Below are 14,285 nucleotides of genomic sequence, written 5' to 3'. Positions count from 1 at the left end.
TATTTATTTTTATTTTTATTTTTATTTTTTTTTAAAGATTTTATTTATTTATTTGACAGATATAGAGACAGCCAGCGAGAGAGGGAACACAGGCAGGGGGAGTGGGAGAGGAAGAAGCAGGCTCATAGCAGAGGAGCCTGATGTGGGGCTCGATCCCAGAACGCCGGGATCACGCCCTGAGCCGAAGGCAGACGCCCAACCGCTGTGCCACCCAGGCGCCCCACTTATTTTATTTTTTTTAAAGATTTTATCTATTTATTTGAGAGAGCATGAGTGGAGAGAGGAGCTGAGGGAGAGGGACAAGCCGACTCCCCCCTGAGTGCGACACAGGGCTTGATCTCAGGACTCTGAGATCACGAGCTGAGCTGAAATCAAGAGTCAGATGCTTAACCAACTGAGCCTCCCGAAATTTGTACTTTAAAGTGAAATGTATGGAAAGTCTTTGAGCATTCCAAGCAGGAGGGTAACATGTTTGGAGTTGCTTTTTAAAATTGCCATGACACAATTTCTGTCCACAGATTTGATTCGTTTTCACAAATTCATGACACTGCCCCGTGTCCACATCCTCCCCCCACAGATAAGAGCAAGTTACACCTTCAGAAAATAAAATTGTCAAAGAATGGGGCGCCTGGGTGGCTCAGTCAGTTAAGCATCCGCCTTTGGCTCAGGTCATGATCCCAGGGTCCTTGGATCGAGTCCTGCATTGGGCTCCCTGCTCAGTGGGGAGTCTGCTTCTCCCTCTCCCTCTGCTGCTCCCCCTGCTTGTGCTCTCGTGCGCTCTCTCTCTCTCTCTGATAAATAAATAAAACCTTTTTAAAAATTGTCAAAGAAACCCCTGCTATTTGGGATTTGGGGGTTCATTTGTTGTTCGTGGTGGTGGTGGTAGCAGCATTGGACTTGAATGGGAATATTGACTCTAAGACTCGATCAATAGGCTCTCTTTTTACCTGCAAGACTAAAGCCAGGGTTCTTAGCACAGGAACAGGACTTCTGAGATTTTTTACCAAATATCGCCTCTGAAAAAAAGGGTTCTCAGAGGTTTGTCAGGTATGAGACCGCACGTGGGCTGTCACCCAGCCCTGAAATTTATTAGCAGAAGCGGTTTCCAGCTATAGAGTCTGGCCGTTAAGGCATCCCAGTGCTTGCCCTCTATTTCTGGCCCTCACCAAAGCTGTCAGCGTCTCATTTTCAAATGCGTTAAGTTCATGTAATTAAAAAAATATTATGGTTGTGAGAAATCTATAGAAGTGCCCTGAAAATCTGATGACCTCATTCTTGGTAGCTCCACGACCTTTGGGAACATTTGTTTTTAATCACTGTCAATTCTTTTGATCAAATGTACTGTCAGGGTTTTGGAGTTTCAAGGGCAGTTTGTCCTACCAATCAGGACCCATTTATCTGAGGCTTTGTCTCTGTAACCTAATCCAGCACGCCCACATATAATAAAAATCCCACTGGTGCCAGCAACAGGCAAAATCTGGAAAGCACACTTGGAAAGTGGATTAGGAGAAAAAAGCCCAGACTTTCTGTGTTGTAATCCTGTACTGCCCTCAGTCACTGGAAGGCTTTTCTAATATGACATTTGTCTTGGCAGATAAAGTGTCACATACTGAGCAGGTGATAAGTGGGCATAACTCAATAGAAGCATTTGGGAAAGCAAGTCAGAGACAAATGACAAGCTGGAATGTGTAGCTGTCAGCACACACAGGCCAGGGTCCCCACACAAAAGTTATTTTGAAGGCTCCTCTCTGACTTGGCAACCCTGCTGAAGTTAGACTGGTTTGGGCTGACTTTTAAAATCCGTGTGTGTGTGTGTGTGTGTGTGTGTGTGTGTGTGTGTGTGAGTGTGTGTGTTATACAGCTGCTGTCTTTCCATCACTGAATACTTAACGAAGAAAATCAGGAAGCAGCGTTGTACTAAAAATGAGAAGAGAGAGACAAGGATCTTCAACAGAAAAACAAAGAGAATAAACCAGATTTCCAAACAGACTTGATTCCTACTCCAAGAGACCAGCTACAATTACCCAAGCTAAGGGTCACAAGCTTTGTCCCTAATGTACGCAGAGGCCAAACCTCCAATCATTGGTCAGCTGGGAATTATACACCTACCGAGGTCTGTAGTCAACATTCAAGTGCCTTCATGGAGGGCCTCTTCCAGCTCATGTGATGGAGACCCATCCCATCCAAATGGAAGCCAGAAAGGGGAAAGAAAACAAAATTACATTGTTCTTCCATAAACTTCAATGAAATTTCACATATTGAGGCAGAGATGTGAAATTTTAAAAACATTCCCTAATGCCCTCGTTCCAGATGAATGGGTTTCCGCATTAGGCAGTTTGGCGTCTGCCTGGTGCTGGCTTTGTGTGAGGGGAAGTGGATGCATGGCTAGACGACAGAGAGCAGAGGGGGCTGAAAGCCCGTGTTCAGCCCGTACCTGTTCCCAAGGCTTCCTAAGCTCCAAAGGTCTTGGGTAACGAGATACGTTGACACATCGGTGAAAGCAGCTCCCAAAAAGAAGTGACACCCAGAACTACCTTTCTGTGAGGAGGTGACTAATCTGACTCTTCCCAGACCGGGAGCTTCATGGGGAGGCTTGAGCTGGCTTTTCAGCTCTGTGGAATTAGCCAGCAGAGATGCAGTGGGAGGGGATTAGGTGTAGAGACAACCACATCAACAGCGACAAGAAAGAAGAAACCAGAGGACATGTTCTGGGCGTGTGAATCTAGGGAGTCAGAAGGACTTGGCATCAGTCTAGATGTTTGGGGCAGGGCAGAGGGAGGGGCCAGAGGTGACTTGCAGGTTTCAGCCCAAACAGTGACCTTTAGGGAAGGACAGAACATGGGAAACAGAATGTATTTGGGAGGGAAGGTGATTAAGATAAGTGTCTGTTGATTTCGCCTTCCCAGCGTCCATCCCACCTGCCTCTGGCCACCTTACTTCAGTTTTCCTCTCAACACACACCCCTTCTCACGTTCTCAATTCATGTGGCTCAGGTGTAACTGACATCATCTGTGGTTCAGCAGGAGGACACACGACCCAGGTCTGACTAATCAGAACATTTCATCTCCCACTCAAGGAGGGCTGAGTTCGTACATTTCCTATAGCACTGCTTATGAATGCTGATTTAATGGGGGATGGTGGAATTTTAAGCTGCGTTTGCACAGCAGTTTCTCAGATTGAGAGATCATCAAAAATGGGAAGATGATAAAAATTCTGGCGTGCTAAGTCTTCTTTGATGACCTCCCTGAAGTGTCATGGCATCACCACTGTTGATTCAGGGGTGGACATGTGATCAAAGTCTGGCCAACGAAAGACAGCCCTGAGACATCTGATGAAAGTATTGGGGTACAGGAACTCTCATTTCATTGGGGGTACAAAGCTAATAAAACAGGGGTCTGGGGCATCTCATGGTTACATTGTCACTATGACAGAAGAGCTTTCAGAGAAAGAAACTAAGACAGAGGGTAACAGAGCCAAGAGAGGGAGATGGGGAGAGACAAAGAGGGTGGTGGAGAGAGACAGATTCCTAATGGTACCATTGGATCATTTGCTGGAAATCTATCTCCAGACTTCAATTTTCCTTTTTTTTCCTTTTTTCTTTTTTAAAGATTTTATTTATTTATTCGACAGAGATAGAGACAGCCAGCGAGAGAGGGAACACAAGCAGGGGGAGTGAGAGGAAGAAGCAGGCTCATAGCGGAGGAGCCTGATGTGGGGCTCGATCCCAGAACGCCGGGATCANTCCCTGAGCCGAAGGCAGACGCCCAACCGCCGTGCCACCCAGGCGCCCCTCCTTTATTTTCCTTGAGTCAGTGAGCTAAAAGAGTCTTAATGAGCACAAAGATGCTGTTTTTGGACTTAAATCTTTAAGGTACTGGGAGTCGCCCAGGCAGTTAATAAAGGAGAATTAGTGCCTTAAATACTAGATAAGGTGCCTTGAGCTCTTGATAAAGACCTGGCAGTCATTCAGATGGTTAAAGCAGTAAGAGCCCACATTTGTCACATCCTTGCAGGGTGCCAGGTCATGTTTTCAAGGGCTTCATCCATGTTCTCTCATTCACTCATCAGATTGTGCACTTAAAAATGGATGTAGTTATTGAATGCATATTTTACCTAAATGAAGCTGAGCAGCAGATGACGAGGAGGTGAAATCTGGCTGCGAGGCTCAAAAGCGTGCTGGGGAAGGACAGAACAGAGATGGCACAATGTCTTACCTGTGTATCGGGGTCAACAGCTTTATTTATTTATTTTGAGGATAGGAGAAACTTGAGCAAGCTTGAAGGCAGAGGATAAGGACTAAAGATGTAAAACAGAAAGCATAAATTATAAAATAAAATTCCAGAGAGGACCGAAATAAATGCTATTAAGCAGGAGGGTTAGATGGTGAAAGGCTTCCTGGGCAAAGTGGTGAGCTGGAGAATAGGCACTTAGATCTGACGTTCTCGGAAATGGGAGACCTACCTGTTCAACGTGCAGGAAATTAGAGGCTTTGAGCAGGAATTTGGATTTAGGTAGAGAAGAAGTTTAATGTCGTTTTTGCTCAAGTGGACAATGCAAGTTAATTACTTTTGGATTCCCTGCTAAGGTGTTTAGTAGTATTCGGTAAGCAGTGGGGAGCCATTGAAGTTTGTTGAGCAGGGAAGGGACAGGTAGGGCCACACTCATTCTGTAGCCGAGAGAAATATGGACTAGTTGGGAGGTTTTAGAAGCAGGGATGCCAGCAGGGGGACAATTGCAATCACTCCGTCAAAAGTTGGTTAAATGAACACAAGAGAAGCATAAAAGGAAACGCTGGCCTTGGTTCGAAAAAGCGATTATGGCAGAACGGAGAAAAGGCAGAACGGACTGTTGGAAATGACTCGGTGGAACTGAGCGGGCAGGAAAGCAGGAGTTAGAGCAAAGGAGGAAGATATCTCCCTGTTGGAACTGAGTTCCGTGGTTCAGCCAACTATCCAGGTGAAGAGATGCTTGTGGCCGGTGGGAATGCAGGTTGAAATCTCACAATCGCATGAGGGATGGGATTCCTCCATTCCTGAAGCATCTGTTTTCCTCTCTTGACTCTGAAACATTGACAGTGTGGGTGTATCGGTCAGCTCAGGCTACTATTAGCAAAACCCCACTGACTGGGTGACTTAAATAACAGACATTCATTTTTGCACTTCTAGGGGTTTGAAAGTCCAAGATCAAGGTGCTGTAAGATTTGGTTCTTTGTGAGTGCCCTCTTCCAGGCCAGCAGATGATCCTTCTCACTGTATGCTCACATAGCAGAGAAAGGAAGCTCTGGTGTCCCTTCTTATTGGGGCATGACTCCCATCATGAGGGCTCCATCCTCATGAACCCATCTAAACCTAATTACCTCCTAAATGCCCCACTCCTCGTATCATCACACTGGGGCTTAGGGCTAGGGCTTAGGGCTTCACATACGGGTTTGAGGGGACACAAACCATCCATAACAGAGCGTAGACAGTAAACGATGCTTCGGAATCAACTATACCTATACTGTTCTTTCTGAAAGATGAATGGAATGGATTCAGGCATTGCTTCTCAAAATGAGTCCTAATAAGATATTAGTGCATTTTCCAAGAGAAATTGGTTTTGTGATCAAATAAATTTGATAAATATAGGATTAATCAAAGCTGAACAGTTTTTCAAATGCAGGACTTCTCAGAGCCTTAGTGTATACTGGAAGTATGCACAGTGAATCCTCAAGAGGACAAGGATATAGAATATAAAGTATTTCTTGTATTCCCTTAAACAGACAATGCTTTTTCTAAGGAAGAGTTCCAGAAACTAATGTTTTCAAGGGTAGCACTTTATTTTTTTTTTTAAGTTTTATTTATTTAAGTAATCTCTGCACCTAACGTGGTGCTTGAACTCATGACCCTGAGATCAAGGGTCAAATGCTCTTCCAAATGTTCTCCCCTGAGCCAGCCAGGCACCCCTCAAGAAGGGTAGCATTTTAAAAGAAATTGGTTTAATATGAGCCGAACAGACCGCTGTAATGGGATGCAATAAGGATATAACATTGCTTAGGTAGTATTCTTGCAAAAAAAAAAAAAAATTAACCTGATTCTACCAAGGAGGGACCAATAAAACAAAATTCAGATTGTGCAATAAATTAAAAAACAATTGACCTAAATAAGGTCAAATAAGTCAAGATGATNGGGTAGCATTTTAAAAGAAATTGGTTTAATATGAGCCGAACAGACTGCTGTAATGGGATGCAATAAGGATATAACATTGCTTAGGTAGTATTCTTGCAAAAAAAAAAAAAAAAGATTAACCTGATTCTACCAAGGAGGGACCAATAAAACAAAATTCAGATTGTGCAATAAATTAAAAAACAATTGACCTAAATAAGGTCAAATAAGTCAAGATGATCTAAGACAAAAAGCAAAAGCCAAAAAAAAAAAAAGGAAACCTTTCCAAATTAAAAGAGTTTAAAGAGTCATTATTAATAAATGCAAAGCATGAGCCTTGATCAGATTCTCCCATGAAAAAAATAAGCAAAGCTGTAAAGACAACTTGTTGTCTTATGGGGACAGCTGGTGATGTTTGAATACGAACTCTACATTGGATAATAAAAAGTAGGGAAGAAAATAAGGGTCTGACTCAATCATAGTGAATTGCCCTGCTTTTTTCTGAAGTACTTTGGTATCTGGGAATCTATATACTGTAAGACCTAAAAACATGAAAAGTACAAGTAGTATATTTGTTCTATTGAAAAAAAAAAGCTGGTTGATGGGGCACCTTGGTGGCTCAGTCATTAAGCATTTGCCTTTGGCTCAGGTCATGGTCCCAGGGTCCTGGGATTGAGCCCCACATCCGGCTCCCTGCTCAGCGGGGAGCCTGCTTCTCCCTCTCCCTCTGCCTGCTGCTCCCCCTGCTTGTGCTCGTTCTTTCTCTGTCAAATAAATAAATACGATCTTTAAAAAAAGAAGAAGAAGAAAGCTGGTTGAAGCTATACTGAAACTGTAGTTATTGGTAACAGTTGTGTGCAAATGAAAATTTCTCTTTTAATATTGCAAATGCCATGTAATTTGGGTGAAGATATTATATTAAAGATGAAAACAAAATTAAAAAAAAAAATCTGCCCAAGCAAACCCAAGTTTGGGCTTCACATGAGTTGCTGGCCTCTGTTTCTATTAAATGCTGTTTAAGGGCTCAAAAAACATGATGTTTCTCTAACGCCAGCTTCAAAAGCCGACCATTATAAATAATTGGGGATAATTATGAGAGCAGCTGAATAAACTGGAAAAGGCTGGGCATAAAGAGAAAAGCAATAGGATGAAATGTGTGGTTCTTGAACCAGCCCATAAATCTTTCTGGGATCAGAATAACAGTCTCCACCTTCCCCAAACTGGAACCCATGTTCAAAGTAAACAGCAAACCACACCTAATCGAATCAAAAAGTGACTCTGGTTTTCCTTTCCAGTGATGGGGAGGGAGTCTAATAGATGAACCCTATTCCATCCCTAAAATGAAATCCCCTTGACTCCAGACTGAGAAATATGGCCGTAACTTCCTTCAAGGCCAGGGTGGTCCCTTCATCCTGGGACTTAAGTGATTCCGTCCCTCGCATCAATCCCACGGCCCCTAACTCTTCTACCGCTGGAAATGTAATGACTTTAGAAGCTTCCCTTGAACCCATGAGCAGCCTTTAAGCAAATCTATTATTGGAAGGGTCGTTATGGGGAAAAGCAAGGTTTCTGAAATTAAATAAATTGTTCCATCACTAAGCAGGCTATCTGGCATATATTGATTAAAGTCTTGGAAACTCTTCAGGGCAGACAAGGTGGCTGCCACATCTATTGGAGATGTCAGTGCATGACGATATGCACTTTTGCTGGAAATTTTCTATTATAATTGTGGTGGGGTACATGTTTCCCTGAATTTCTCTAAAAGCACTTTTCTTTTGCATCATCAGATCTACTCCTGGACTGTCATTGTCTGTAGAGGTTAGAAGTGGAAAAGGGATTTAAAGTTGGCAGAACACTGTGTGCCAGGCAAAGTGCTAAGGGTTATGTACATGTTGTTTTATGAATTTGCAGTTGTGTGGCTAGTGGGTAGGAGTGATCACTTTACAAAGAATTTGAGCATCCAGGATTTAAACCTAGCCCTGGCTGCTTCTAAAGCCCTGGCCAGCCAGCCTTCTTCCCTCCTTCCCTCCCTCCCTCCCNATTTCTACACCTAACGTGGGGCTCAAACTCATAACCCTGAGATCAAGGGAGCATGTTCCCACCCACTGAGCCAGCCAGGTGCCTGAAGCCCTGGTCTTTCTAATACAAGAAGAACTTAAGTCAGAGAGGTGAGGCACTCTGACACCCTAAGAGCAGGGATGTAAACCCATAAAAGCTCTTTAGAGGACTATTTGCAATGAGTGCACAGCAAGGTCCCTAAAAATATTAATACTAAGGTGGCAATAATTGTAATGATAAATGCTATTGACTATGCATTAATCTGTACTTCAACATGTACGTGTTTCATTTTTTCAACATTGTTTAGTTTCTGCCCGCAGAATTTCTGAAACGTGATAGGCACGTATTCTGAACAAGGGATCGATTGCTTAAACAGCTCTCTCCTAAGCACCCACTCTGTTGATAGGCTGAGCCCTTACAACTCTAAATGGAGATGGTGGGGAGGGCTGGTGAGAGAACCCAAGTGTGCCATCTAAATTGGATTTAGTAAATTTCCTTAGTTTTCAACCCTTGGAAGATAAGCTGTGCCAATCAGTAGCTGTGTGATTTGGAACAAATTACTTAGTCTCTCTAAGCCTGAGTGACTTTTAAAAGGGGGATAATAGCGCCAGCCCAGTGTTGTGCAAAATAAAGGAGGAAATACAAGTGAAGGAGGTACGGTGGGGGAATGATGGCCCCAGCCACATGTTGTGGTTTTGAACAAATTCCCAGATGGAGACTGTATATGTGAATCAATCAACATGACCCATACTATCTGGTACAGTAGCCACCAGTCATCTGTGTGGCTTTCGAGCATTTGAAACATGGCAAGTCTGAACTGAGGTGTGCTGGATTATTCTGAAGACTTAGCATGATAAAAAGAATGTAAAACGCCTTATTAGTAATTTTTTTTATGGCTCACACATTAAAATGATAATACTTGGGATATATTTGGTTAAATAAAATATCATTAAAATTCATTTCATCTGTTTTTACTCTTTAAACGTGGTTCGTAGAAAATTTTAAATCACATATGTGGCTCACCATCCGTTAGACAGTGTTGGGCTTGACATTGAGAGAGGACGCTTCCCTCAGCCACCCAAGAAGAGAACACTTAGTTCTGGACTGCAAAACCTCTTACCTGGGGCCAGGTTTCTCTCAGAGAATTCCCTGTCCCCCCACCCTCATCCTCATCCCCCACTGAAATTTAGCCTAAGCACTGGGGGCTTAGGGTGATCTTTCTAAGATGAAAATCTGTTCTCATCATTGTTTCGTTACTTAAAATCGTTGCAGATTCCTCTTGGCCTTACAGAATAAAGGCCATACTGCTACTCCTTCCCTCTCTGGTTTCCTCCTACGTGTGCTGTATTTCCAATACCTCCATGTCTTTGAAGTTGCTCTTCCTTTCCGGAGAATGTTCTCTGCTACCTGTGCACACACACCCCAGCCCCCTGCACCACCCTTCCATTCTTTACACAGCTGATTGTCCTCCAAGACCTGGCTTTACTGTCACATCCTTCCCATGGCTCCCTCGAACTCTCACTCCGTAAGCAGAAGTCCTTCTCTCTGTGCCCCCAGGACGCTGAATTTGCTTGTATCAGGGCACTTACACTTCTGACTCCTTGCTGGTTTGCGTGTCCTTTTTCCTCATTTGACTGTGAGTTCCTTCAAGGTGCGAACCTTATTCTTCATCTCTAATCCCAGGACCAAGCCTGAGGCGTGGCCCATGATAAACTCGCAATAGCTAATCTACTTGCTAATTGAATTGAGAAACCGGTCAGGGAATTGACCAGTGATCATCAGCTCATGGGTGTTGTGGTAACTACAACTCTTGTGGAAGCAAGTGACAGAAATTTCCACTCTGGCTTAGCTTTTTTGGATTACACGATTGAAAACTCTATGTGTTGTTCTAGCTTCAGATATTGCTAGATTCAGCAGTTCAATCAATCTCACCTGGACATTGTTCTTCTTCATTTCTCTACCTTTCCACCATGCTGGCTCCGTTGGAAGAGATTCTTTCCCAGTGGTGACAAGATGGCTGACAAGCATATCCTTCCAAGTACCACTTGAGAAAAACAAAATCAGCTACCCTGGTAGTTCAAAGAGAGGGTAGAATTTACTCCTGTTGTCCTTCATTGGTGTGTTTGGGGTCAAATGCCCAACTCTGAACTAATAATTGTTGCCTGTGTATATAATGCATTAACTGGTTCAGGTCTGATCACAAGCTGAAGCCAGGAAATTGGGGTTGTGGGTGGAGTTGGCTTCACTCCACACAAAGGGCCGAAAATGGACATCACCTCAAAACAACATCAGGGTACTATGCATACGACAAAAGCATTAAAATGTCCTCTGCTGTGAAAGAAGAGCCCTGAGACAAGTTTGTTCTAGTGCTTCCTTTTTTTTTTTTTTTTTTAACAGAAGTGGACATTTTAGAAACCATGGTCTCAAGAGAAATTCATGTTCTTACGATTGTGTTGATTTTGTTTTTCCCTTACATCGGCATTACCCGGAACTCTCTGTAAAATGGGGTTTATCCTTGTTACAGTTTTAGATATTAGAACATGTATCAATCAATCAGAGAGTGTGCAAATCAATAAAAGGAAATCTCACTTAGAGTGGAATCAGGGGATGGGCAGGGGTAGCCCTTATGCCCTACCACTTTTTTTTTTTAATTTTATTTATTAATGTGACAGAGAGACAGCCAGCGAGAGAGGGAACACAGCAGGGGAGCGGGAGAGGAAGAAGCAGGCTCCCAGAGAAAGAGCCCGATGTGGGACTCGATCCCAGAACGCTGGAATCAGGCCCTGAGCGAAGGCAGACGCTTAACGACTGCACCACCCGGGCGCCCTGCCCTACCACTTCTTGTCAGTTGCAGATCCAATAGCAAGAGCCGGACCTTGCACAGCGATACTACTTTACAATCCCAGCAGGAGGAGGAAGGGTTTCCTCCTCCCCTGGCAACAGCCCAGCCAATGAGAGGCCATCACAACTCAGCCAATGAAAAGCCACGATACTTTGAACTCCCAGTTTACTCCATGGGACTTTTTGTTTATAACAGCCTTCCCCACCCCCCCTTTTCTCTAGGAAAGAACATTCCTTTCCTTTGTTGTGCAATTTGCCTATGGTTCTGTTGTAGCTTGTGTGACCTAAATTGCAATTCTCTGCTGTTTTTGAATAAACTTATTTTTTGCTGGTAAAACAAGTGGCAGTTTTATTTTTAAAGTTAACAAGAGATGTAAGTCAACTGGACAGATAGTGTTAAGATATAGAATCCTCCTGGTGCTTGACAAGGCCCTAGCATCTTTCTTGTCTTACAAAGTTACTCAAGGAAAGTGAGGAAATCACTAAATCCCACATCACTTTCTGGTGAAATGGGCACACTGGACGGAGGTATTTGGTGTACTTTGGAAGAGCAAATCTTTAGTATCGGGGACACTCAGTTTAAGGACCCCTCACAATAGCTCAGTCTGTACAAATTCACTCATGCAGACGTTTTGTGTTCTTCCGGTTCCCACAGGCACTATGACAGATGCAAGAGAAAGGGGGGTAAGCAAACAGACTTCGGGGAGCTTACATTATAGTGGGGAGAGAGAGGTAATAAACACACACAAATAAGCTATTTTCAGAGTGGGATAAATGCTATGGAACAATTTGAGTCATATGAATGAGAGGGACTAGTGGAGAATGGGTTATTTTAGATAGGGCAGCCAAGGGTATTTCCTTAGGGCTTCCCAAAGAAGACAAAGAGCTCAGCTGTCAAGAAAATCTAGAGAAGACCCTGCTTCTCAAAGTAGGGTCCCAGACCAGCAGCATCAGTATCAGCTGGGAGCTTGTTAGATAGGCAGAATTCCGGATCCCACCCCAGACCTTCTTAGTCAGAATCCACATATAACAAAATCGCCCAGGTGATTTGTAGCACAGTAAATTTTGAAAAGTGCTAGGCTCGCGACCACTGGGTGCAGCATGCAGCCCACAGGAAAGGTGTAAACTCTGCTGAGGTGGGGAGCAGGGAATGATGTCAGCAGTCACTAGAAAGATGACATGGTAACATTTATCTGCTGCTGCCTTTGTAATGGAGCAGCCAGGCTCTAGGAGAAGACCTGGAATTATCACATATGACAGTCTAAGTGATTTTCTGGGTTAGCTCCCTTGCTTTCCAGGAGACTGAGGCTCTTGAGGAATGGCTTGTTCATGGTGGGCTCCTCTGTGGCAGAGTCAGGGCTAGGATCTAGGAGAGTCCGTTCTCCATGCTGTCTTTCAAATATTGGCAAGGACACAGTAGAGTGAGTGTTGAGGTGGGTGGGCAGCACAACAAGATGGTTGGAAGATAATTTCATGTGAAGCACTGGGAATGTTTGGCCTTGGTTTTTCATTCTGTGAGGGTGAACTAGGAAAAGGCTAGGAACATTTCTAAGATTTAAAGGCACCCCGCAATGGAAGTGACTGATACATGTAGTAAATACTCACAATACCCCTCTCTCAGGTATTCAGTGTCTGGTGGTGAGCTTCCCTGGGCTAGGGTTTTCAAAGACTCATGTTCTTCCTTCCTTTCTTCCTTCCTTTCTTTTCTTTCTTTTCCTTTTCTCCTTTCTCTCAGTCCATACTCTCTCTCTCTTCCTTCCATCTTCTTTCTCCCTCCATTCCTTCCTTCCTCCCTTCCTTTTGCCACATCCTATACCAGTATTTTTTAAATGGACATAAAAAAATATGTGTAAACTATGCAAAGCACTTAATCTTAAGTGCACAGCTGGATGAATTTTCATATATGTCTATGACTTTGTTATCCACCATCTAGATCAAAATAAAGAACACTTCCATTCTCCCTTCTGTTCCTTCTCAGCCAATAATCCTTCTACCCCTAGGTAACAACTGTTTTTACTTCAATCACGACCAATTTGCACGGTCTTCAACTGCATATAAAGTGTCATTTTTTTAACTTAATATTTTTCTTTAATTAAATTCATTTTTAATAGCTATTTGATCTACGAAATAACATCAATGAATAATGGTCTGATATGATAGGCGTATTTCCTTCTAATACAGTGAAATACACACTGACACACACAGACACACACCTATCAAAATGAAGAAGTTTCTTCGAACCAACGGACCACACTTTGTTTCTCAAACGCCACCAGAGGATTTCTGAGGTCCTTTGCAACTGGAAGATTGTGATTGAGTAGCCAAAAGTTCACGGAATGCCCTGTCAAAATCCTGATGCCGCCAGAGAGCCAGCCTTGCATCCAATGATCCATCCATCTAAACACTTGTTGAATGCCTAAAAATGACGCTCAGAGGCACTGACCCACAGAAGACTAAACCCCACTTTCTGATTGCAAGTGGAAGGAAATAGAAGAGTAAATCATTTCAGTACGTTTGTGGGTAACTGCTACAGTCAGGTAAGCACCAGCACACAGAGGCAGGGCGGTTTCCGGAGACGGGGCGGAGAGGAGAGGGTGGGTGGGCGTTTTCCAGAGAAGCCTCGGCCAGCCACCCCGCTCCGATCACTTTGCCGCCGCACAGCAGCGGCTGGCAACCTCAGCCTTCCTTAGCAACCTGAACGCACCGCCCAGGTGACTTCCTATTGGCTTCCCGGAGCTTGATGGGCAGCTCTGCAGTGCAATTCCAGCTCGCGGACCCTGGCTCCGCGCTCACTCACGGGAGGGCTCGTAGGCGTTACTACCCTCCCCAGGTGCCCCGCCCATGCCCGAGCGGCTTGTGGCGCATGCGCGGGGGGGCTGGGGCTGTGTGCAGGGCCAGCGCGAAGCCGGAGCAACCGCGGTGAAGCTACTGGGCTCCGCTGAGACCGCCGTGCCCGCTGGTCGCCTCGGCCGCCGCTGCCTCAAGCCGTCGCCGCCGCCGAGTGAGCGGCTGCCTATTGTCCTTCTCGGCGGCGAAGGTGTGGAGCTGCTCCGGCTGGGCCCGCGGGGGAGCCCCGGGCGCCTCACGGTGAGAGCGCAACTTAGTTGGCGGAGTTGGGGGAAGTTTTGTGATTTGGGGAGGGGTCGCGGGCCAGGCGCGCGGGCCCCTCCCCCTGCGGCCGCTCCTCGGGGCCGGGGCCCGGACCGGAGTCGGGAGGGGGGCGGGGCCGCGGGGCGAGCAGGGGGC

The 14,285-nt window shown here is 44.8% G+C and overlaps 1 protein-coding gene across 11 annotated transcripts in view; it reads left to right on the top strand.

The window, feature by feature from the left end:
- Window positions 1-13,865: 13,865 nt before the first annotated feature.
- Window positions 13,866-14,285, top strand: part of AKAP13 (A-kinase anchoring protein 13) — a 326,662-nt gene continuing 326,242 nt past the window's right edge. For 10 of the 11 annotated variants that reach the window (XR_004627692.1, XM_034667905.1, XM_034667904.1 and 7 more), the window contains exon 1: window positions 13,866-14,126. Coding sequence is in view for 9 of the 11 variants with exons in the window: in XM_034667905.1 (XP_034523796.1) it covers window positions 13,881-14,126 (246 nt within the window). In the remaining 2 variants the exon portion in view is untranslated. The remainder of the gene's footprint in view (window positions 14,127-14,285) is intronic. The other variant, XM_034667906.1, reaches the window with a different exon arrangement.

This window comes from Ailuropoda melanoleuca, chromosome 9 (assembly GCF_002007445.2).
Source record: "Ailuropoda melanoleuca isolate Jingjing chromosome 9, ASM200744v2, whole genome shotgun sequence".
NCBI classification, from domain to species: Eukaryota; Metazoa; Chordata; class Mammalia; order Carnivora; family Ursidae; genus Ailuropoda; species Ailuropoda melanoleuca.
This window is presented reverse-complemented; position numbering and strand designations above follow the sequence as displayed.